At 36.4% G+C, this 26,725-nt stretch overlaps 1 protein-coding gene across 2 annotated transcripts in view; it reads right to left on the minus strand.

Annotated features, from left to right (window-relative positions):
* The window catches only part of LOC115622592 (extensin), a 30,368-nt gene extending 3,799 nt beyond the window's left edge, over positions 1-26,569 (minus strand). The window contains exons 1-2 of one of the 2 annotated variants that reach the window (XM_030516589.1): positions 26,264-26,569; positions 25,693-25,854 (exon numbers count right to left, since the gene is read on the minus strand). In XM_030516589.1, coding sequence (XP_030372449.1) covers positions 25,693-25,753 — 61 coding nt within the window. In that variant the 5' untranslated portion in view covers positions 25,754-25,854; positions 26,264-26,569. Of the gene's footprint in view, positions 1-11,304; positions 13,159-25,692; positions 25,855-26,263 lie in introns of those variants that run through there. The other variant, XM_030516588.1, reaches the window with a different exon arrangement.
* Positions 26,570-26,725: the final 156 nt, after the last annotated feature.

Raw genomic sequence — 26,725 nt, forward strand, 5'->3', positions numbered from 1 at the left:
AAGTTTGGTTTAGGTAGCATTTGAAATGTGGACGCTATTGACGAAATTCTGTAGCGGGGGAAGGGGGAGGAAATTAAAAAAAAAAAAATAAACTCGTCCTTACTCGGACCTAGGAGAATCTGGATGCCAACTTTGGTTATTCTAGCTTTTATAGTTTCCGAGATCCTTGCGTTCATCCAGACGGACGGACAGACGGACAGACGGACAGACGGACGGACATGTCTAGATCGATTTCTCTCGTCATGCTGATCAAGAATATATATACTTTATGGGGTCGGAGATGCTTCCTTCTGTATGTTACATACTTTGCACAAACCTAATATACCCTTTTTACCCTACGGGTACAGGGTATAAAAAGAAATAAAAGCCAGACAAGACTGATGATTGTCAGTATGGGCAGGAGTTGAGCAAAACAACAAAAAATTATGCATAAGACCACAACAACAACAACAATAACAGACGTCAAAAGCAAAAACAATCGAAACTCCAAGTCACAATAAAATTGGTTAAGAAAACTCGTTTGGCTATAATAATAAGTACATGCACATACATATATATATATATATATATATATGGACAATGTCTGTGTGTGTATGTATGTATGTATGGATGACGCGTAAGCGAACGTTTACACTGAACAAAATGCTTTACAAAACAAAAACAAACAAGAACTACGATTAAAAAAACCTTTGGCTGGCAGCAGAGGCAGAAGCAGCGTGGGAAGTTGTTTGGTGGGCAGCATTAAAAGGCACACACAGACACACACAGACACACACACACACATGTGAGCATGCATATATAGTATATGCAGGTGTGTGTGTGTGTGTGTAATTTGGCTGCACTGCGCCCTACTCCAATTTTTATTTTGCAGTGCAAAGAAAAGAAATGCCTAGAGCTAAAAATAAAGCACGAAAATGATTGACTGGTCAACTACAACAACAACAACAGCAACAACAAGCGCAGCTTCAAATTAAAAGAAGAGGAAGCAGCAGCAGCGCAGCAGAAGGAAAAAAAAGAACATTGGTGCGCGTGTTTCGCGGAGCTCCAAAATCAAACAGGGAAACCAGTCAAACGACTTCTGTACATTTTCAGCAGAGCCGAGTGGAGTGCGGCATGGACCACAGAGAAGGTGCGGAGTGGAGTGAGGCAGAGTTGGGCAAAAAAAAAAGAAGAAAAAACTGAAACAGCTACACGACGACAACAACTTAAACTTCACGAACTTACTCCCCACCTTCAAGACACAATCGGAGAGAACGTCGACTGACTGTTGCTGTTGCAGGAAAAAAAAAAGCGAATGGCAAACGCATGAATGAATGAATGAAACATGCAAGCGAAGGGTATCACGAGGCTGCGGGGGGTGTTGGAGCGGGGGCGGCAGACACTCCTCGTCCTGTTTTTGGCAACGACTTCAATGTTGGCCGTACTGGTTTTCTCAATTTATTTATCACAGCGATATGCTGTGCAGGGCGCGCAGTCGCAGTCGCAGCCGCTGTCGCAAATGCAATGGAAAAGTAAAAAAAAAAAAACAGATGAAAAAAAAATAAAAAAAAAGGGGGCAGACAACATACAACAGCAGCTTACAATGATGACGATGACGACGACGACGACGATGATGATGGGGATGATGATAATAATAAAGAAACATTCAAATTTTATTGCACATTTCCGGTCGCCGCTAAAGTTGTGCGACGCTGCATTGGATTCGTGTGTGTTTTAGCCTATGTGTGTGTGTGTTTGTGTGTGTGCTTTCTTTTATTTATTTATGTATGCGCCGTGGTTGTGCTTTTTTTTAGTATTATTATTATTTTTGTTAAATGTGTGTTGCTTGCGAGCTCCCCTGCCTGCCTTAATCAAACACAAGACATGCTCTTAAATCATTTTTCAAGCTGCAGCAGCCAGCTAATTGAGGGGAACGCGAACGGAAGAAGGGTAGCTGATGGGATGGGATTGGGGATTGACGATTGAGGATTGAGGAAGGAGCAGCGCGTACAACAAGTTGCTGTGCGACTGTGCACTCAAATTTCAGGTCCGAACAGAAGAGCCTCGACAGTTGCTTAAGGGGGATTCTCACGGGAATAAAGTATCGAAAATTCCGAGAAGAAAAAAAAAACATTCAACAGCTGTTTACAGATTGGCAGCACTTTGCAACATAAATACACATAATGGCATTTAACTCGCATAAGTTATTCGAGTAATGTGTCCCCCGCTTTTAACGATCGAAAGCTAAGAATGCAGGGTTGACTTTTTTTTAAATTAATTTTTAACGCATTTTCTTGGAATAGTGATTAGAATTGTGTGCTATTTGAAGATATTGAAGCGATTATGATTTCTTGAGCTCAACTATGAATGTGGGGTGGCCTTTTTATGTATCGCCTATTACTTCCTTTTTCTTGCATGCTGGTTTTTAAAATGAATTTATTTTGCTTTACAATATGCAACTTCGATTAGGCTATTCTCACACAACGATTTTCTTATATCCCGAACAACGAAAAATTGCAGGGATCGCAAATAATGATTTTTTTAACGAAAATTATTCACTTAAAGTAACTTTGAGAAAGCGAGAAACTTACAGAGATTTTTTAAGAATTATCTATGCATTTTCACCATGATTTATATATTTTAATTTTTTTTTTCGCTCACAATTTATTGATTAGTTTTGAGTGTTACTTTTAAAATTAACTAATAATCATTATTGATGGGCAAAAAAAAGATTATTCTTTGAGTTTTATTTTTGATTAAAAAAAAAAACGCAAGCTGAAATTTTGTCTTTTTCATAAAGAATAAGGACAAAATTTCTATATATCCTTAATCAGTGAGTCAAGGCGAACATTTTTAATTAATTAAATCATCAATAGTCTCGTTTAAGTGCAACGCAATGCGCATATTAATGTTCTAAAATACTTGCAAGTCAAAAGCATACGCATTTAAAATTTTAAAACCAACGCTTAGCTGCAGTTTCAATCAAATAATTTACATTTTAAAAGACTGTCTCTGCATTTCCCAATAATTATAAAGAAGACAATAGAAGCTAAATTGTCCTGCCTTTTAAATTCTAGATGATTTAATTCAAAATCTAATTATCGTGCAAGGGGATTAAGTTTTTGGTTTAAATGGATCCTAAATGAGTTTATAGCATTATTTGTGTGAGAATTGAGCCCCGAAATTTGAAAACAGACATAACAAGCCCCAAAGTGATACACTGAACCAAATGTCACGCATAAAAATATTTGAATTGTATACTCTATATTATTGTCAGGGGCACTTAACGGCTATTAAAATGACAGGTGTCGTCAATTGGCGATGCATAAATAATATCTTACAAATTGGTTAATTGCTGCTTTTACGATCTCCATATAGTATTCCAGAGCAGAAGAACTTTACAGAGCTGCATCAACACGTTCTAAGCTTGTTTTTTCAAACTGCCATAAAGCAACAGGGGATTAATTGAGTTACTGAATAAAATATTTTGCTTTCGTCTCTACGAGTTATAAAATAAAATAAATTTCTTGCTATATAAAGCACAACAATATTTAGCTTCGTTTACTATTACGGCCCATACCAATAAATGAATCATGATGATTACGTGGATTAGCATAATAAATAATACATTGACGCAGCATCACCAAATTACTTGAACGGCTAAAATGGAATACATTGTTGTCCAATTGAAGTAATAAAGTAAAGCATATTGTACGGACATTGACACTTTATATGATTTACATGATCAGTGATTTCGATTTCTCATAATCTATTGGATAAAACTTTTCCACAAAGCGTGAGAAAGAGAACTCAATATTGCTTAATCAGCATTTGAAACATATTTTCTGAGCAGGTGATGCTTCTTCGTCTGACCCAGTTTAAAAGTTTGATCTTTAACAACGCTGAGGGAATTTTCGAAGAAATGAGAATGTTCCTAACATGACTTGGCATTTGAAGCTATGAAACATCGATACATTTGTGATCGATTTTCTGTTATATTCGCGGTTTAGCGTCGATATATCGATGCTTTTTTACAATTGTCCGGTGGGTTCAAGACGCCTTTTAGTTAAACCTGCGCAAAACTATATGCCTAGGGAAGAGGCAAATGATATGGCAGCCTAAATCAGAAATTCCATTACCCCAGTTGGGAAAAAATTGATTAAAAAGCTTACAACTATTCGGAGTCTGAAACTACATTCGAGCGACCATTTCCCAATCGATAATGCTATATTACAGATGGAAATCTGTTGGTTTTTATGTAAACTTATCCATTTTAACAACTATCATCATATAGGCTTCTTTTTCCAAAAAGCAGTCAGAAGAACTGAGAAGAAAGCCGAAAAGAACATTTGCAAGAAAAGTATTTTTTTTTAAATCGAATAACAATGGTTACACCGAAGTTCCTTTTCGCTGCGTTCGACTTGGATGGTTACATCCGAAATTATACCCCAAATCAATCCACTCTCCAGCATGTCAGAGTTGTTATTCGATATTATAAATAAATGTTTTAAGTAGAAAAGGCTAAGATACCTGTACTCTTAACATTAAGATATCCCTACCTCACTTGTTAATTCATAATGTTTTTAAGAAATGTGAATAAATTGAAAATGAATGTTTTACACTTTTTAGGTTATGAACTCTTTATAGTCTAAAGGCTGCTTCAGCGGTTGTTGTTAATCAAACCAATTTGTCCCTTCATGTCGATAAAGATATCTTTCTGTATATGCAAAACGTATTATGTCACGATTACTATGAAATCAGTTCTATGGAAGCCTTTAATATAATAGTGTTTTATTGAAAAGTCAAAGTCGTAAGTGAATTGAACTTTAAATTCGCTGCCTAATTTTCGATATTTACTGCGAACCAGCTCACAGCACTTATTAAGTCTACAAGTTAAAATTCTAGCACATTCTAGAATAGATTTGATACCATATATAGCATGTGTCTAAAAATTGTACTACGAAAACGGTCAACTTATATGGCAATAAACTGGAGACCTCAAACGTCGTCTCGACTCGTCTCTTAGCACATTCGTTGCTTATGCAAACAAGTTGTTAGTTTTATTTTTCTTCGACGCAGGCGTTCTTTTTTTTATTATTATTATTATTATTTGTTCGCGCCGGCACATGAGTCATTCATGAGTTGATTGCAAATCTGGTTTTAATATGTCAACAAATTAAAAAAAAAAAAAATAAATGGGAGGCACAGCAAACTGGAGCTAAGCACAGCAGCCAGCGACGTCGTCGTCGTCGTCGTAGATGTCTACGCCAGTCCCAGTTCGAGTCTCAGCATAGCAACAACAACAACAACAACAAGCGTTCTAGCTGCTACATTTTATGGAAGTTTAATGTTTTTACAGGCGTCAAGAGTCGTCGTCGTCGCCATCGCAGTCGCAGTCGTTGCCGTCGCCTGCGTTGTCGCCACCCGTGTAATTGAAAGCATTTGTGTAATTTGTGCAATGCTGGGCATTACATGGAAGTGAAAGAGGAGGAGAGGGGATGGGATGGGGGATGGGGAGGAGGTTAGTTTGCCGTCAAACAGTTGCCATTCGAAACCAAAACCAATCTACGAACGCAGACGGAGTCTCCATAACTCGTTAAGTGGCTAATGGCAGAGTGGCGGCAAGCGTAGTAAAAGTGTTGCCAATTTCATTACCAATTTCGTGCACCAGAACTGCTAAATAGGTCAGTCGTTGTCGTTGCTGTTGACGTTGTTAGTGTCAACGTCATCACAGCCCGTGCTGATCATCATCATCGCATGTCGAACGTCAAATACTAAACATTTCGTTGTCAGCTGTTGAATCGCTTGAACAGAATGAGGCGTGCAAAATTCAAATACCGCCACACATTGTTCGATCTGCCCAATAATATGTATGGGTGGAACTCTAAGTTTGCATTTATCCGAACATATTGGGAGGTTGTTTGTTGGTTTTTCTAAATAAAAGTATATTCCTAACAGAACTTCTGTTTAATATTTACTTTGGTAAACGCTACGTATATAACACACCTCTTTATTTATCACACCAATATCATGCATATCCATTATCCATTTATCTAATTGGCCGATAAAAAACAACAAATCGTTGAAAAAGTATTCATCTTTCTTCCCAGTAAAATATTTGTTATTTTTATGTAATAAATTAACAATATTTTAAACATTGGTTATATCAACAAAAATCCTCAACAAATGTACATAAAATTCTCCCAAAAAATACCTTAAATAAATGTTATTGGAAAATATTCATTAGATAGTGAAATCAGTAAATGTAATGTGATTTTATTTTATTCATTAAAATGGTGTTATCAGAAAAAATTAAAAACAAAAAAATTGTCATGATCTATCATAATTTAGAAATTGTTTCTAGAAAGAAAAATCAATTCGACCATGGGAGCTTGGAACAGGTTTGTGTAAAATAGTTCATCATTAATACAAAATAAGTCACTTGCGTTAAATGGCATTGCACCTCAAAAATGGCTTGTAAGTTTCTTATTCTTGGGAGGTTAAATGCATTAAAACTATGGAAAACTACAGGCACAGCACTTCGCTTCCATTTAAGTAGAGACAGTTTAATTAAAATGGAAAAAAATAAATGATAAAGCCCCTACTATTAATTTAAGCTGCAGATGAATGTTAGTCACAAGCAGTCGCTAATTGAAACCGCTAATATGTATCTATATATACAAAATGTATACTTGACGTATACATGTATATCCAACTACGTCCATTGCATGTCGTCACATAAAAAGTAGCATCTGTCCTTTACAAAAGCATAACACACAAGAAAAGGTTATTAAATTATCATGCAATTGAAAGAGTCAAGAATATTTTAAAGCATAACAAGATAGAACGCTACAGTCGAGCAAGCCCGACAGTAAAATAGCCTGTACTCTCCACAAAAAAGAAAAATTAAAAAAAAAAAATTTTTTTTAAAAAATTAAATTATTAAAAAAAATTAATGAATTAATTAATTAAATTAAATTAGAATATATGTTTATGTTTAGTTTTAACAGCATACATTTACATCACGTACCTATGCGTGTTTATATGCGTGTATGTATGCAGCACAAAGTTGAACCAAAGCAGCAACAACAACAACAGCTGCGGGCAGCGCTGCCGACAGAGGCAGCGCATGAGCAGCGATTTTACTTATGGCTATAACTTTCTTCAGAATTGACCTATCATGATGAAATTTGTCACACGGACACATTAGTACTAACTGGATGTACCTACCAAAATTGATTTCAAAATTCCGAGAATTACGGAAGTTATAAGAAAAAACACGAATTGCGGGGGAGTGGGGGGGTGCATCGAAAAAAAACTCAAACTCGTACTTTCTCGGTCTTAGGAGAATATGGAAACCAAGTTTGGTTATTCTAGCTCTTATACTTTCTGAGATCCTTGCGTTCATACGGACAGACGGACAGACAGACGGACAGACGGACAGACGGACGGACGGACAAAGCTATATCGACTCGGCTTCTCATCCTGATCAAGAATATATATACTTTGTGGGGTCTGCCACGCCTCCTTCTGTGTGTTACATACATGCGCACAAAACTAGTATAGCCTTTCACCCTTTGGGTACAGGCTATAAAAATAGTACTAGATGTGTGCACTTTTTTTTATGTTCATAAAAGACAACTGATAAAGGTACGACTTAACAGTTGTACTCTTAATTATTCAGAATATGCCTGCAGCTGTGTGAAAACAAATTTCTGATACTGCGTGTCACATAAATAAAGCATAACACATCAAGAAAAGGTTATGAGATTATGGTTTATTATTAGATTATTAGGAATGAGGAATTGGAAGAGCCAAACATTTTTTAAAGAACATACTTATGTACAGTGTACTAGATGTGTGCCCCTTTCTTGTGCTGATAAAAGACTACTGATAAAGGAACGACTTAATAGTTGTACTCTTCATTTAGTTTTTCTCAGCTTCTCTAGTCAGAGTGTGAAAACAAATTTTTCAGAGCAGGTTTCTAATTTAAAATCAGTATTTTAAAAGAGGATTGTTTTCTGTTGCTGTTAACAGTTGAATACAATCGTGTGTAAATGGATCCTTCCCTATTCGAAATATTTTTCAACAAATTATTTTCAATTATTACAACATTTTATGACATTGTAGTACTGGTACTATGTTGCCTCACTTTCTTTAAAAAGAATTTTTGAAATTGTTTTATAGAAGGCGCGACGACACCGCTAGACTTGGCATTGGATTTCTGCAGAGGCTATGAAGATGAGGAAAAGGACAAAAGTGTGGAACACCTTCTTTGTTATTGTGCAGCTCTTGGAAGATTCAAGCTTTAGAGCAACCCATTTAAATAGATATACCTAAAGTAGAGTCTGTGGTTAACAACGGATCAATTGTATGACATTAAAAAGGGCCTCTATGGCACCAGCCATCTTAACAGATCTTATATACTACATGTTGCAGAACGATTTAATAGGACTAGCAGCTACACATCACTTCCGAAAAGGAAATATGCCTACAATATATTTATAAGCCCAACTAGTGTGATTCCACGATGATTCCAATTATTATAATTACCGACCCTTTGTTTCTGCATAATTCCTTACATCTTCATATATTAAATTATTGCTTATATTGTCAGCACTTTTATGAAAAAGAGAAGCAGCTGCATTCCATTTTTGATTTCCTAAAAGCTTTAATTTTTAGTAACTTGACTACAAGTTGAACAAAAGCTATTCATTTCTGTATTAAATATTAATAATTAGTGAATACTTATACCCATTTTGTTGGCTATTGTTGGAGATCTTGAAGATTTAAATCAATGTTTTCTCTCTCATAACACCTTCGTCTATCAATTTTTTATGATGATTATTAAGAGCTTTACATATAATAAGCAAGTAAATCAAACAAAAGGAGATGTGTTTAATTAATCAATGAACTCTAATTGTCTAATTGCACGTTGCTGTTTCCGGCACGTTCTAACCACGCTTGCAATTGATAAAAAAATATATATAGTATAAGTATAATAACGGATCGTGGCTCTTTCATTCAGCGTGTGATTTCTGTTAGACTCACATATAGAAAACACATGTATTGTGAGTTATAGGCATTGGGCACGTAACCGTAGAAAAAGTTTCCATTTATTCGATCCGCGGGCAATTGAACTTTAGCATTTAGTGGGGCGCAACTTGGAAAGGGCAATGGAACATTCCCAATCACGTGTTTTCGCCGTGGGTGCGAAATAGAGTAATTGTAATTGGGTTCAAGAAACTTCTCAGTTCGATCACCAAATGCGCCTACTACTCGTATTTATAACGATAAAACGATAGACAGGCCCTATTGCTCAAAGGCTGGCAGCAAGTTGTGATATAGCCAACCACTTGGCGTCCATGACGCACCCATGAGTCGGACCATGTTCAAGATAACTACATACTTGTACATATGTATGTATGTATGTATTTACATTTAGCATGCACATGACTTATGGGCAATGCAAGCGATTCCAACGAACCTCCGACCAGACTTGAAAGTGCAATTTTGCAAAAGTATCCGAAAAAGAAATTTAAAAGCGCACAATTCTACGAATTGTTCAAAGAATAAAAGAAAAAACCAAAAAGAAATGCTTATATTTTCATATGAAAACCATCGTCATGGTGTGTGACAACAGGCGCCAATGAAAATGAAATCGTTCGTCGAGGTCAACAGTTTTCATGACATTTTCAAGACTTCCGCGGCAGCGGGAAATGTGGAAAAAGTGCCAATTTATGCGTGAACGTAATTTAAAAATGTTTAACATTGTCAATACTTTCCAGCTACCCATTACAACACCATTAGGGTAAATATGTTTTTATATTTACAAATAAAATGGTACAACTACCTCGACACGTAAATAATATTTATTATTATGGATCGTGCATTAACTAATCGCTTCAAATTGTGGATTTAATGAGTTATGACAATGCTGTCAGTACTACCTTTAATTTGAAAGTGTGATTGTGATTTGTGTTCTCATTTCAAAAAATTAGGCGCCCTTAATTGTAGTTTAAGCTATTATTGGATAGTGAGAACCTTTTAATATTTCATTATAGCCCCAAACGAAATTGATTTATATTTGGGAAAACAATTGCAAATTCAAAACACGAATTGTGAAAATAAATATAAAACAAAAAGAACATCCATGCAAACAATTTTAATAGTTCGGACTAGACTATTGTAGACTAAGTTGACCGGATATTCTAATTTTTTGTTACCTCAGAAAGCTATATACTCGTATGAATAATTAAATTAAAAATAAATTTTTTATAAACACAAATATGCATTTCGCGTACCGGAGAAGTTTTAAGGCAAATTACTGTACAAAATGAAATGAAATTTCGCAAACGCAGCTGAATAATTTATTTCATAATTATTATTTGTTATATAAAAAACTTGGCATTTTTAGTATTTTGGACAAATCTTGATTTATGTAACAATTTATAAACGAAATAATTATCTATAAATAGTTTTCTGCATATATGGTTTCAGGTTTTTAAAAATATTCTAGACATCTTTGAATGAAGATGCTTGATTTTTTCTTATTGTGCTTTTCTTTTCAGATTTTCTAAATAATTTCGAAACGATTCTCTATGTACCTTTTAAGTTTATTGAAATATAATAGAACTGAGGAACAGAAAACTATTCGGTCTCACTTTTCTATTTTGTGGCCATCAAAACTATTAAGAAACACAAGCGGAGTCGCTACCGCCATTTTTGTACACTTCATGTTTATTAACTTACATATCTATAAAGCTAATATGTGTTTTAAATATGTGGCTAAAATGTTGTAAAAATCAAAAGCGTGTCTTCTATCTATGCTCCCACAACTTTTCACACTATGTAATCACATTATTTGGCAGCTAAATTATTGATTATAAATATTGCCGCCATGAAAATACTTCGGAAACATCGCTCTGTGGTTTCAGGGAAATAATAAATCATAGTATATTTAATATTTTGTAGGTTTTTAGGTAGGTAGGTTTTTGGACATATTGCGGGCACTGTATTATTGTAATTATATGCATATTGTGGCAAGCCTAGAAGGCAACCATCTAAGCAAACAAAGTAGCTCTCCAAATTATAGGGCGAACCATATTGTTTCCTAAGGGTTCTCGAACATTTAAGAAGTAAAATATCAATAACATCAAATTCGGTTTTATAAATATGAATACTATTTAGTAGGCCTGCACTATGTTTGTGAGTAGAAGAGAGATTTAAATCCAAGGTACAATTTTTAATAGAGTGTTGGAAAGTGATGATATTAATATATCAAAGGACTATCCTAGATCCTTTCGAAAACAAAAAACAACCAACCTTTTTGCAATTGTTGTTGGCGCTGTTGTTCTTGTTGCATTTGTTGTTGTTGTTGCTTATAGAGCTGATGATGCATGGCGGCTGCCTGTTGCAAGTCTAGCCAGGGTTGCCACAACAAACTGTTGGCCATGTTGGAATTATGTTGCTGCTGCTGCTGCTGTTGGTGGTGGTGGTGCTGTTGCTGCTGGTGGTGATGTTGGTGAAGCTGAAGCTGCGATTGAGACTGAGACTGTGCCTGTCGCTGCTGATAAAATAGCGGCGATTGGGCAGGAAACTCGGACTGATAGGCGGCTGCGGCTCCACTGAAGTGCTGTTGCAGCTGCTGCTGCGTGGCCGCCAGCGCAGCGGCATGCGCAAAATGGCGCGAGTGGAGTGTTGTAGATGATGTTGCTGCTGCAGCTGCTTCCTTGCTGCCCTTGCCTATGGATTGCTGTTGCTGTTGTTGTTGCTGCTGCTGCTGCTGCTGCGGTTGGGACGTGGGCGAGCTGGCCGTTGAGGATGCTGCTGAGGAAGCGCCTGGCGATGTGGATGTTGCACCACGTAGTAGTTGTTGTTGTTGTTGTTGTTGCTGCTGCTGCTGATGCTGCTTCTGTTGTTGTTGCGATGCAGCGGCTGCTGCGGCTAAACGCTCAATTTCCTTGATGCGATTATAGTAATTCTGCTCGAAGGCGTTTAATATGCACAAATATTCCATGTCGGGCGGCACAAAGTGTTTGTGTCTGTGTGTTGTTTTTGTTTTTGTTATTGCGGTTGTTACTTATTCTTTTCAATAATAATAATTTATGTTTATTTTTGCACTTTTATGCAAATTTGCTCACATTTCGTGTTGACTCAGCTGCTTTGTTTGCAATACAAACAAACACAGCTACACACATATATATGTACATATGTATATGATTTGTGGTTTGCCTGATTCTCGATTCGATTCGCAGCACACGTACACTTTTCACACTTTTTGCACCACTTTACAACACTCTTTTGTGGCCAATATAAGCGCGCTTGATTTGTATAATGAAATAAATATTAAATAAAAACAGAGCAGCAGCCAGGAGCTGAATGACTGACAGACTGATAGAATGACTGACTGACCGATTGTGTGTGTGTCTGTCTGTCTGTCTTTCTCGTGTCTATTACAAACGATAGTGGCGATAGTTGTGGTTGTTGTTGTTGCTGTTTTTGAGGCAATAAGGTCGTGCGGCAGCAGCGGTCTTTTTTTTATGACTGACTTTTAGCTTATTTTTCCTTTTTTTATTTCTCTCTTGTTGTTGCTTCAGTTTATGATTACTTTTTGCGCCGCTTTCAGATACAGATACAATCTGATTCTGTCTGTCTCTCTGTCTGTTTGTTTGTCGCCGAACGCGCGCGTCTCAAGTTACAGTTGTTCTTGTTTTTGTTGTTGCTACTGCTGCTGCAGCGGCGGAGACGATGTTGACGTGCGCTTCAAAGCTTCAAGTCGACATTTAGCGAAATAAAAATAGCACGCCTCTTTTACATATGCACGTAGTATAGTTTTATGTATATATAGTATATTTGTATGTATCTATATCTGTTTATTTCTGAGTAATGATTTGCATAGAAATCAACAACAAACGTTGGGGGCGACACATGCGCCGCTCTGCTGAACTTGAGCGCCAGTTTCGCTTTCAAGAGCGTGTTGTTCACTTTGATTTGTTGTAAGTATGGATTTTTAAGTTTTGTTTTTTCACGTCACGTAGCTTTATTGTTGTCTATAAGACTTTAACTTTTTTTCTATATATATTTTTGTGAAACACGACTCGAGTTGGTGATGAACGATGACGATGGCGAGCCAACTAAGTAAGGAACGTCAATTTGAAAAGCACGCGCGCGTAGCTCCTTGCAGCTCGGCAGGCAAACTCAAACTGACACGATCACCGCCTGAGTCTGAGTGCTGAGTGCGACTCTGGCTTGAGCTCCGGGCTTTGCGCGCAGCCGAAAGCTCACTCGTCTCCGTCGCCGAAGTTCAGGTCGTCTCTCAATTTACGCGCGCACGCTCTTTTGAAAGTCTCCACACTCGCAAGTTGGCGACGTCGGCGTACAGTGCGCAGACTTTTCAGTTTCTTGTGTCGTTTGCTTTTTTTCTCTTCAAATTAAATACACTTTAATTAACGAGGGGTATTTTGAGCTGGCTATGCACTCAGTGACAGCTTTGGAATTATAAGCCATGTCTGTTAGTTAGGCGATCATTTCAGACGAGAACATAGTTTTATGCTTCAACAAACTGCTTGGGGAGAGACTCAGTCAAAACATAAAGTTGTGTTCAAAAATTGAACACTAACTAATAACCGTTGTCTTACTCTTAAAGCTATTCCATAATTTTATACCGGATGTGCACTTTCCTAGCATACCCAAAGCTTATGAAGATAAATACAAATTCTTGTTTATATAAACATACCATTATACATATATGTAGTCGTATGTTAATCAAACTTCAAGAAAATAAAAATTCTGCTCTTGCTCATTTTCGTTTCAGTTATTCACTTAAAATACCACATTCCAATTTCTATTTAAATGCTTGTAGAATCATTCAGAAATATATTTAAAGCTATGAAATAGCTCTGTATACAGGTTTTATTCATGCTGAATTCTCGAGAATATACAAGTAGTGAATTCATTCAATTACTAATTGGTATTTTGGTGTGCAGAAATTATTTGGATTACTGTAGTTCTTAGAGAAGTTGTTAATAGTAGTATTGAAATTGTCAACATAGTTTCAGCATCTTTAATATCTAGATTTGATCCTATATAGAATACGAATCTTCAACAAATCTTTTATCAGCTTTGAAGTTAAAGGGCTTTCAAAAAGAGATTGCGTCTTTTAACAGCCTCGCAATCACACAAAATTAAACACAGAATAATAAAGCTTAAATCATTCCTTTCTACATCGGCAATCCTAAAGGGTATAAACACTTTGTATTGCTAACGTGGCCGGCTTGTTGTTTGCAAATGGCCTGTCGCTATAGCCGTCTCTGGATACGGCTCCAGAGCCAGCCGTTCATTTTGGCCCATATGGTTGGCTATCGGGTTTTGTGTAGACTTCTGGCCTTAAAAGCCATTTGCACTTGCGCCAGTTGTCAGATTTTGTTGTTGTTGTTTCTGTTGCCTGTTTACTTTTTGCTCTCTTACCAATTTCCGTTTTGACTTGACTTTTGCTGTTGCTGTTTAGGTTGTTGTTGTTGTAGTTGCTGCCGCTGCAGCTATTTGCACGCTGCTTTCTTTGCATTTCGGTTTTGGGTGATTTTGTAATTGAAAAATAAAAAAACAAGCAAGACAAACAGATAGGCGGACAGGATGGACAGTCAGACAAACATTGGCACATAAAATAAGTTGCGCCCTCTGCAGCAAATTGGCCAAAAGGGTAACGAAATGGCAGCAATTGGAAATTAGCCACAGCCACAGTTGAAGTCATGCAGCGTGTATTATTGTTGTTGTTGTTGTTGCTGCTGTTATTATTGTTGTTGCATTTGGGTTGGGCTCTCAAGTTTGGGATCTTGGGGTCCGACAGACAGCGACGATATGGCCTGGCCCCCATGGCACATGGCGTGGGCGTTTTTGGGCCCGGTCAATGCATAAAGCTCATTATAATGTTTACACACAGGCACACACACAAACACAACTGTGTATGTATATGTGTGAACTGCAAAAAACAAAAAAAAAAACTGGCTTGCGAAAATGACAACAAAATGAAACAAACAATAGGTCGATCGCACAAACAACAACAATAATAATAACAGCCATGAGTGTGCCATAGACGGCGACGACGACGACGACGTCGACGTCTCTCAACTACAAAAGCCGAGTGATAGTCGTTGTTGTTGCTGCAGCTATTGCTGTTGCTGTTGCTGTTGTCGTTGCTGTTATTGTTAAAGTGTAGACTTTGCTGCCAACAGCAACAGTAACAGCAACAGCAACAACAAAACTAAAAAGTGACTGTGAATGTTGCCACTGATTGCTATTGTTGTTGCAGCACGTTGGGGCTGGGTAGCAGCAGCCATTGCTGCAACGGACTAGAAAAAAACGAAGGAATAAACGTAATAAAAATACTATATAAAAAGAAAAAAAAACAACTAAAACAGTGGTAGCCGCAAAAAGAAACACTAAAACGCAACAACAGCAGCAGCAACATGAACACCAACAACAACAGCAATGGTTTGTGTAGAAAACCCGTTTTTAATTCAATAGCAGGCCCATGAAATTTTACGCCCGATTTGTACAACTACTACTGTTGCCAACAACAGCAACAACAACAACAACAACAGACGAGCATGAATTACAGCAGCAACAACAACCACATCTATAGCTGCAACTAAAACTGTTGCGCTTTAGAACACTTTCGAAAGCATTATGTATATGAGAGAAGCTGTCGGCTGCAAGCACAGCAGCAACAGCAACAATCGAATTATCAATGGATTTCATCTATATATATGTACATACATGCTATATATATAATATATCGATCTATATTTTCTATGTGGTAATATCTATGTCCAACACGTATGCGCAATTTTCTATTGCGTACACTCGAAATGCAAATCTAATAAAACTTAGCCACAAAATGAATATGAGGAAACATAGTTTTTTTTACATGCACCGACGCGACTTATACCCTGCAAAATATATACATGAAAAACATGCATAAAGTATATATTATTAAAAATATGTACCATATTTTATTTCCCAACAATTCATTTACTTTTTATGGAATGCGAGAACCACTTAAGAATCAAATTTGTTTGCTCTTTTCTATCAGAGTTGAACAGAGTTGTGAAAAACATATGAAAATAATCAAAAGAATATTGGGAAATGTATAACAGAATTAGATGTTGCAAGGAGCGCATAATACATATAACACATTGCATAATGTAGCAAGTGTTTCTTCTGGTTTCAACTTTAAAAGTATAGTGTTATTTATTTCAATCATTGTTTCAATTGTTATTTTACTTAATAATCGGACTTTTCTATAATCTTACTATTTTCTAACAAGTTAATAAATAAAGGTATAATATATAACAATGTCGGTTAACTATAATTACAGCTGCTTGACAACTTTAAGTCTCATTTTTGACTAAATCGATGACGGCTTGGGGCCATTATAATGGTAACGGAAGCGTGTCTTGCTTATTAAAAAGTTAAGTGAAGAATTCGATTCATGTTCTATGTGCGAGTAAGCAGCGAACCAAAACAAAACCTTAACATGATGCAAACCAAAATTAACTCTTGAAATTCGATTTTAATTACTTCATTATGCAGGGGAAGCACAGCATAACCGAATTGTCAATTACATCACTCTCAATCAAGAACATGTTTCGTGTTTATGAAGAGTAATGCTTGAATTTACACATCCTAGCAGAATTTCTATAGGTACAGTCGATTTATTGCTCTAGCATGTTGTTGAAGATTAACCAGTTGTGAGAGTTTTAAGTTCTTATACACGGTACTTTCTTCACTTTTCCTGCTATCTAACCTTTTCCTGTTAGGAAACTTAGGCTGTAAATGGGACTTATTGGACGGACCATAACACATCCCCTTCGTTGCTTGTAACCCTCGTATTCTACATACACCTGTTTGATTTTTTTTAAATAGTATAAACATTAAGTTTAATTATTAATAAATGAAATAAACATTTTATTGATCACATTGCATATAACCGATTTTAGAGTGTATAGGCAAACAACCTTAATACTGAAATACATATTGATTGACTAACTTGCCGGACCAATTGATGGACTAACTGAGACAGACTTGACTTCATTTGGCCTGGCCTGATCTAGTCTGGCCTGGCTTGAATTTTGCGATTTTTTTTGCATCGCTTACTCATCAATGCTGTGTGCGAAAATTTGTAGTGTAGCGTGAAACAAGCGCACGCATGCGCAACGAGGTCAATCGAATGGCAATCATGACAGCAACAACAGCAGCAACAGCAACAACTATAATAGCAATATTAGCAGCAATAATAGCAAAAGTGACTAAAGCCCCTACAAAAGCTACAATGAAAAGAAGCAGACTGTCTTAATCAAGATCAAAATAGTTTTCAGGTGCTTGGGGACGGCCCAAATCGTTGGCGTTCTTTAAACCTATTATGTACAGTCTATATAGTATGGATGGGGAAACCCCAAGCAAATAAATAATTGCCAAAAATAAATAAAAAATGTTTGCTCGTATAATTAAAAACAAGATGATGTGCGGAAAACATGGTTATTACCTGAGTTTCTACTTATGAAGGCCTTTCATTTTCTGCATACTTAGTAACAAAAGTATTTTAAGAGTTCTGTTATTTTTATAAGAGCCCGAACGAAGAGCCGTCGAAGCCATTCAAAAGGCTTGTGTACCACAATTCTCAAAGACATGCGACCTAAAACACTCCTTTGACATGCTTCTATTGAGTCGAGAAGGGAATATTTTGAATGTAAGAAACATATTTCTTTAATAGATCTATTAACTATCACTTCATATTAATGTATACAATCAATGTCCCTGACATTATTTATATTTCCGCGTCGGATTGCGGGAGTTTCAAAGATTTACGAAATTCGTTCGACACTTTTCACATCAGCACAGACAATATAAATGAACGCTTTAGATAAAACATCTGCCTACATTTAAATACAAACATATATTAAGTTAGTATATGAACTGGCGACAAAAAAAAAAAAAATTAAAAATATATTCGAAGTTTTCTCACGCTTGATTTAGCACCGGATGATAATGATATATAAATATGTATGTAAATATATACATAGTCATGTATCTATTTTATAATGGCAACTATATTTATGTTTTGTTGTTGGCTTCTTTGCCTATCAAATCGGCTTCTTTTTTTTGTTCTTTACAAACCGGTTCTTAAATCGCGCGCACGCTCGCTCGCGTTTTATTTAAATTTTGAACTGGTTTGTTGGTTTCGCTGATTTGTTGCTCATATTATGCACCATATATGTATGTATTTAAAAATATATGTGTGTTTATATTAGATTTCACAATGGATTGCCAGATATACATATATGTATGTACAACAAAAAATTGCCTTACTTCTCGAACTGTGCAGAAACTTGGCGTTATCTTCGGTCTGCATCTATAAACAGTTTTATTGAATCGCCGTTAACACTTCCGCAATGAAGAAATTTCTGCAACCCAAAATCAAATCAAAAGACAGAAGAAGAAAAAAAAACGCTCCAACACTGACCCAATTGTTATTGTCATTGTCTTGATTTATTGTTGTTTTTCTTGCATTTTATTCATGCCGGCTCTCGAATTTCTGCGCTTAATTCCCAAACAAAATTCGTCAACAATTTTGCAACCACAAAATCATTTTTCATGTTGCAAGCCACAAACAAAAAGAAAAAGAAGAAGGTATTAAGTTGCTGCTTAGGTTGACAAATACGAGTCGGGTATAGAATTTCGTAGAAAAAGTATTCCACTTTGAAGTTGGCGCCAAGTGGCGGAAGTTAGTTCCGGAAGAACACAAAGTAAAAGAAATTGTGCTGTGGTTGCATTTCAAATAAAATATTGCTGTGGTGCCTCGACTTATAATGGTCAGCAAATGATCCATTTTGTGTGTTTGTGTTTCGCATAGCAACAGCTTTGGATTGATATCTAGCTTTGGAATTTTGTGGCGCCAAAATTTGGCAAGAAAGTATTATTTTACATGAGGAAAAAACTATTGTTAGATCTCCCCTGGATATGAATGTCAACATTATGCGCCCCAAAATGCTTCTATAAGCGACTAACATACTTTGCACAAAACTAATACCTATACCCTTTTTACAAGTGTACCCTTCAGTACAGAATGTAATGTCCGTATCTTAGTCCAATAAAGAATATTTAAGAAAAATGTGACCAATATACGCCCTAACAAGCGACACAGCTGGTCGAATATTTTAGAAGAGTGGTATAAGAAAATTATTTCATTCGATGAAGAAGAAGATACTTACAAAAACACAGCACTACCAAGAATTCAAAGTAAACACTTTTTAACCTTTTTAACTTTTGCGTATGAAAAATCACTTTCCTGATTAACTTAGTTTTGTTTCATTTTTTGGTTTGACTTCGGTTGAAAAATTCACATTTGTATACAAACTTTGAAGCCCTTTTTCCCCGTCGGAAGTACAAATTTTCAAAACCCTCTTACTGTTCACCTACACTTTGAAAGGCAACTTGTGTATAAGCTTCCTAACTCTTAATAAAATTACAAGTAATTGAGTAGCTTTCGCCAAAATGAGTTTAGGAATTGGAAGAATTTTGTCATACAATTTGAAACTTCTATACAGGTCAGTTTTTTTCTATCACCAGGGACTGTAATCCATTCAAAATAGTTTCTATGCAAATGTAACTAAAAGTAGGCTGTGCTTTTAAAAAGTTATTTACGAATTGGGGCGTCATTTTTATTATTATTATAAATTATTTTTTATTATTATTATAAATTATTTTATATTATTATCGTTCCTTTATTAAGGAAACGAAAGTAAATCGACACTTTCGTCATATTTCAAATACACGTCTATACATCGCGGTCCTTCCCCAGCAATCTCTAGTAAATGAGTTATATGTATAGGTATCTACAAAAAGTTGCCGTTAATGTTGGTTTCCCCGAATGCTTTATCAGACATGCATTCCTACCTATGTACATATGTTTGTTTTTTCTGTCAGACATAAATCGTACACACAAGTACGAGTGTGCGAGTATGTTTGCATTTACTATACAAATGTTTGTAGGTACGACTATGTCTGACCGATATTTAGTGCATGCGAAAAATGCATAAAGACATTTAATTATGCATATGTTAAGCGAAATGAACATTTGCCAGCAATTTCGGTCGCAATTTTGGAGTTTTATTTACGGCATTTGGTCACGTCGCGTCGCATGGGAAATCGGGCAGAGTTGAGCGCGTTTCGTGATAAGAGAGGGGCGAGCAATACGAAAATGTGTGGTAAATACAAATAGGCAAATGTTATGTTTAAATAAATAAATAAATAAATGGATGGTGGTAGTGAGTCGAAAGAAAGAAAAAGGCAGAGTGAGCGCTTCATTGGCAACAGGCGCTGAAACGAGTTTCTTTTTCTCTTTTTTTCTGCTTCATCTTTTTCTTTCCACTTGGTCGAGATTCGCGGCAATTATGTGAGTGTGCCCCGATCGGAGTGTGCCTATCTCCCTGATGTTTGTAGTGCTTCCAGTAAAAGGAAGAGAGTGTTGTGTTGTGTTGTATTGCCGTTGATGTTGCTGTTGGCCCACAGAATTGAAAGGCCATGTAAATTACACGATGAGCGACACACACGCCATTGCCCGTTGGTTGTTATTTGTTGATTATGCTTGGTTGTTGGTGTTGTTGTTGTTGTTGTCTCCAGCTGAGCGAAGCTTGAAATTGAAACAATTCTTCTTATTTCGTTTTTCCTCTTCTTCAACCTTCTCCTTCTAATTCTTTTTTTTTTCTTCTTCTTCTGCGTTTAATGTGCACATCACACAATTTGTTTAACTATTTGTTTATTAATTATGGGCACACACCAAAAATATAATAGAACAACAACAACAACAACAATGGACGGGCAGCTTAATTAACAACGACCCGTTTTCTATGGCCAAAAAAACTTGGCAGCAATTTTCATTATCGTTATTATTACATGCGCCTGTGATTTATGAAGAACAAATGGGCCTTCTTCTTCTTCATTATCATCTTGTTGTTGGTGTTGTTTTTATTGTAGTTGTTGTTACTGCCTTTAATTTTAATGACAAATTCATTAATCATGCACAGGTTAACGACATTTTGCATTTCGGCATTTAGCTGATCAATCAAAACTGTGACGAAAAATAAACTTAAAAAAGCAATATATTTTGTGTATAAATTAACAACTGACAACAACAACAACATCTGCCACAGAATGTCTGCTTAACGCTTTCTGGCTTACGGTTAGTTAGTAAAGTGCAATCTCGATAGTCCAAGCTATCCAAGCTTGATAGTCTATTAGCTTTTCATCGCCATTGTAGACTCAAATCAACTCAGAAATTCGGACGATTTTTTTTTTATTTATTTAATTTATTTCTTACAAGTCCTTCCAAAATATAAAAAAAATCAAATGTAGAAAAGTTAGCAAACAAAACTCGAGTATTTTAAAAATAACGATTAAAATGAATATAACCAAGTTATTGAAGAATAAGATTCTAGCGATGCTGCTCTCAGTCTAACTCATCTGAAGTTGTTGGCCTACTTACAAAATATAAAAAATTCAAATATTCCCGGATGTATGTATATTCAAGAAACTCTCCGGCACGGCATTTAATTATTTGTCGAATCGACGGAGAGAACCAATCAAGAATGAAATTAACGAGCTCAGTCTTACAACAAATCTTCATTCTACTGTTCCTTCCTCATACTAATTTCTGCTGCTTCTTATGAAATTCTTGAACATACCGGTACGCATTGATTTTCTAGCTTTGATAGAACTTCAAACTTCAAATCAGCAAAAGGATGTTATTAATGAAAATAAACATTTCTTCTAAATAACATGACATTGGCTGAGCATTAATTGTCCAGATGATCGAGGTAATACTGTACTACATAGTTGGTAGTTTGTTTTGGCCAAAACTGAGTATTATTGGGGTAATACTGTACTATATAGTTCGTAGTTTATTTTGGCCAAAACTGAGCAGTTGCTGTTGACATGCGTTCGATTTGTCTTCGCGTTGAAGAAGACTCGAAAAAACGCAAGCACTGCGATTTGCAGGCGTTTGAAAACGCGTGCGAAACGCGCGCTAATTGTCCGCTCAAGAATTTATTTTCAAAACACTTTATCACACAGTATTGTGTTGTTGTTGTTGTTGCTGTTGTTCATGTGAGCCACCGACGCGGCTGATATTTCATAAATTGCGTCTGAATGTTTGATTGTACATATATATGTACTATATGTATGTACATATGTATTTATATATATATGGCAGCTGTACGCATACTTTTGCGAAGGAATTTGTCAAATGTGTTGATAAAAACATCAAATTGGATCGCAAAAGAGTAAACAAAAATCAACAAAATAAACACACACACACATACACATAAATATAAATAATCAAAGTGGTGAAATTCTTAATGAGATTGGTATGCAAATGTGCGTTTTATATGTCTGTGCTTATAAAAACATTCATAAAAAATGAAATCATATCACAATTCTGATTTATTCTGTGCGCGCAAGGAATTCGTATGAAATTATGCCAAGAATTCGAATTTAAAATATTTTTAGGAACTGAGTCTTTTCGAATAATGAGGAAGGGGCCTATGGAAGAAACTATATAGTATAATCAGTTAATAGGCCGGCAAATAAAACTATGAATAAATCCAACGAAATAGTCAATTATAGAACTTGGATGAGACGTCTTTGAACAATCAGAACTGTTTACTGAAGACCTCACATAATAAAGAAATTTTAAATAGAATTATTATAATTCCTGCCTCAAAAAAATGAACAATAACATTTGTCGTTTGTTTTTATTTCTTTAAGCGGGCAAAAGGTAGAAAAATTGTTCTTTATTTTAGCTCTGATTCCTAAATGTCCCCAAAACTTACTATAAATGATTAGGAATAAACATTTTTTCTCTCAGCTCTTGCTATACACATTGTTTACATATATAACATAATTAAGCTAAAGTCCGCCAAAACTAAAGAATTTCATGCAATCTCGTGTAAGAGATTGATCGATAATTTGAATATAAATAGCATTTTCGGCGTAGCATGACTTTGATGGATTATATCTATGAGTTACTAGTGGGTTACTTTTGCAGAGAAAGATCAAATGAAATTAGCACTACGTTGAAAATAGCCATATTTGTTGGTTAATAATAACAGAAGAGGTATGAACAAAAAACGCGACATTTAGCGTCCTTATTTGTGTGCAAATTATTTCAATATCTGACCGCAGCTTTAGGTTTTTGGATATTTACAAAATAGAACTTCTTTATAAAATTTTTTACAGGAACAAGAATTAAATTCAATAAATTCATTCAATTGCCAATTTGAGGGTTTTTTTTTATGCCATTTTGCTTGCGAATATTTGAATAGAAATTAGAAATGGGAATAGGACTCTAGTATGTTTATTTCCAAGAACAGATTAAGAGCTTTTAATCCTGCATCTTGAAATGCTAAGAAGCTCAACACCACACTTATTTGATGAAATTTTTCCTATTCGTATATAATAATAATAATGCAAGAATTGGAGGCCTTCTACTATACATTCGAGAGTAGTTTGTTATTACCGTTGGAATTTTTGTCTAAAAACTGATTTGAGAAGATTAATATGAGTTGTAAACTATTAGCGATAGCCCCACAGCATACCGAGCTTCTTTCTTCCGAAGAGTTATCACTGACCAGTACAAACATTGCTACCATCTGTTCATTATAGCATCAACCGAAGCTTTTCTTAGTGGAAGTCTAAGTGTAATACATATAAACGACTATTCTAAAATTTGAAGCTTTGCAGTTAGACTCGTAGATTTCAAAAACAAATAAATTATTATTTTCTTTGAATGCGTCAATTATTTTATGTTCGCAACTATTCGAAAATATTTATTGAGGCGGATGGAGGGCGCCTTCTAAGTATTTATAAATGCGCATTTGAGTAGTCCCCCAATGCTTTCTTGATATTATTTTCCTTATCACAAGCCTTTAAATGTACTAAAAAATTCCAAAAACTTCCGCTAAATAAATCAACGCATACCAAACGACAAAGTGGAAATATTTCAATTATGCCTAAGGACAATGGAAACGATTTAGTAAAATTCTAAGCAAGCTGCTACAGTTATAATTTTCAAATAAATGTGATAATTGACGAGGACAAAGGCCGCTTTCTATAAATGTTATATCAAATTATTGGTTTGTGTAATTCATGTTCCATCCGTTTTTTCAAAATACTATTCCTTATCGCTTCTACCCCTAAGAGTCCAAATATTTCACAGCTCGCAACAGTTGTTATGCTTTCCGTAAAAATAAATCAGCGCACTTTATCGACAGGCCCTCATATAGTACAAACATACATATGTATAAATAGTGGACGCGATTCTGGTGATGTCGGCTTATCGCTAATTTATTGCTAATTGTTGCATTAAAAATTGCGCCAGAATTGTTTCTAAACAATTGAATTGTGTATGGGTATTTATGTAGGTATTTATACACACACTCTACACACACATGCACATGCACAGACATACATACATATGTACATACGTATAAATATATGTACATATGTATGCACATACGCTCATGTTGATGACTTACAAGCGCGCACATTTCTTTGGCATGTCACGCGGTGCGAATTTTTGTTGCTGTTAGTGTTGTTGTTGTTGTTGTTTTGTTTGTCGCTGCTGACGTTGTCGTCGTCGTCGTCGTCCAAGTCGAAGTGGCAGTCGCAGTTGCCTCCGACACGCTTGCAAATGCAAATTGCAAATAAAAGATATGTCGCCAACACAAAAATATGCAATACGTACATACATACATACATATGTACCTATGTATGGTTGTATATATCCACATATATGTATGTACATATATGTACGATATGTACATATATTCGTGCTCGATGGCGGCTGTAGCTATATAGTTTTTGCTGCTGCTCCGCTATTGATAACGCCCGCGCATTGGCCGAGCAACGTCGTCAAAAATGCGGCATTTGACACATTTATGAAAATCGGAATCGGAATGCGCCGCAAACTCATTTTGTTGGAATGTTTTGTTCGTTTTGTACAAAAATAAAACATGCGATGACATGCGACAATCTGTGTGCATGTGTATAATACATATGTATGTAAGTGTGCGTGTGCAACGATCAGCAGATGTGTTCGGGTTTGGGGTTGAAGATGTTGTTTCCATGGATGGGAGTTGGACTGACTGCACGCATTTCGAAATGTGGAATTTAATGAATCACACATAAGCCGCAGGAGTTTTGTGAGTGAACGCTTTAGGAAGGTAAATGAATCACAAACTATATGTATAAGTTATGGTTGCCTGCCCATGGGCAGAGTGTCGTCCGAGGGCTGGAGGGCGAAGCCTCAGAGTTTACTTGGAACTAATTTAGACAAAGAGTTGTTCGCGCACACAAAAACATTGTTGAAATATTTCAAAGCCAAGCTTAAAGGTGAAAGCCATAAAGCGCAAGAAGCGAACATATGTACATACATACATATGTACATACTTACACAAATGTAAGTATGTATGCATGTACATACGTTTGTAGTTGGGGGCATACAAGTTGAAAAGTAACGCGCATCATAAACATTGTTGGCGCGTCTTTTATTTATTTTCGTTTTGGGAGGGGAGGTTCTTTCTTTTTATTTTTGGTGTTTTGTTTAAATGGAAATAGTTAATGGTTAACAAATGTCAGCTGACATGGGGGACTCACCACTCGCATTATTCTGCACCATGGTAGCTGCGCGCGAGAGCACATCCAGCGCCGATTCCATATTGTTTATGTGTGTGTGTGTGTGTGATTGTTTAGATTGTAGTTGCCTGCTGCTCTCAATGCTGCAATTGGACGACAGAGCCGAACCGCATGGGCTTCACACTGAAAATGCAAAGAAATTGACCATGAGCGGCAAACTCGAACACACAGCGACATCCACATGCAGACTAAACTGGATATGTAGTATGGGTAGTGTAGTGTAGTGTGTATAAAAATTGGCATGTAAATGGAACGAAAACTGAACAAAGACTGACGCTGAGTGACTGTGACTGAAACAAGTAAGACGAAATCCTGCTGCCAGCAAACACAGTTTGGATGTGCTGTGCCGCTGCCGCTGCTGTTGTTGTTGTTTTTGTTGCTGTTGTTGTGGGCGCGGGTTGGTGGCCGTCGCCGGGGGAGCAAGCACGATGCAGTTGGGACAGGTTTCAAGACTGGGCAGCAAACACGAATTTTGGCGACGACAGCAGGCACAAAATTTCGTTCGGTGCTGTTTTTTTTTTTTTTTTTATACCTTTTGCTTTGGACGTCTCCAAATTGTGCTGGCTGTGTTTGTTGTTGCTGCTGTTGTGTGTGTTGGTGTGGAATGCAGCTGTTTGGCTGGCCTTGCGCGATTTTGGCTGCAAATCGTCCCGAACTGGAACGTGTGCAGCAAGGGTCGGAAATTTTGTATTTGCAGCGAGTATTTGTTGAGTATAGCAATGCTCTTGGTTTAGCTATTATTGGCTAATTTACAATCACAACATTGCATTTGCTTGTAATTTCACCGAGAAATACTTGCACTTGAACAGGAGCGACGACACAAATGCGACCTAGTGGTGAGCGCAGGGCAGTGATATCGTTATCGACAGCAGCGACTATTGCTGCCAGACGCATCAATAAAGGTAGAGACTAGTCGTGAGTCGGTGTCAATCACGCGAGGTGGTCGATGTGCTTCCACACGAGTGGCAATACTGGTCGGCATGGATTAGAAGCA

Source organism: Scaptodrosophila lebanonensis, unplaced genomic scaffold (genome assembly GCF_003285725.1).
Source record: "Scaptodrosophila lebanonensis strain 11010-0011.00,11010-0021.00 unplaced genomic scaffold, SlebRS2 tig00000043-arrow-pilon, whole genome shotgun sequence".
Classification (NCBI taxonomy): Eukaryota; Metazoa; Arthropoda; class Insecta; order Diptera; family Drosophilidae; genus Scaptodrosophila; species Scaptodrosophila lebanonensis.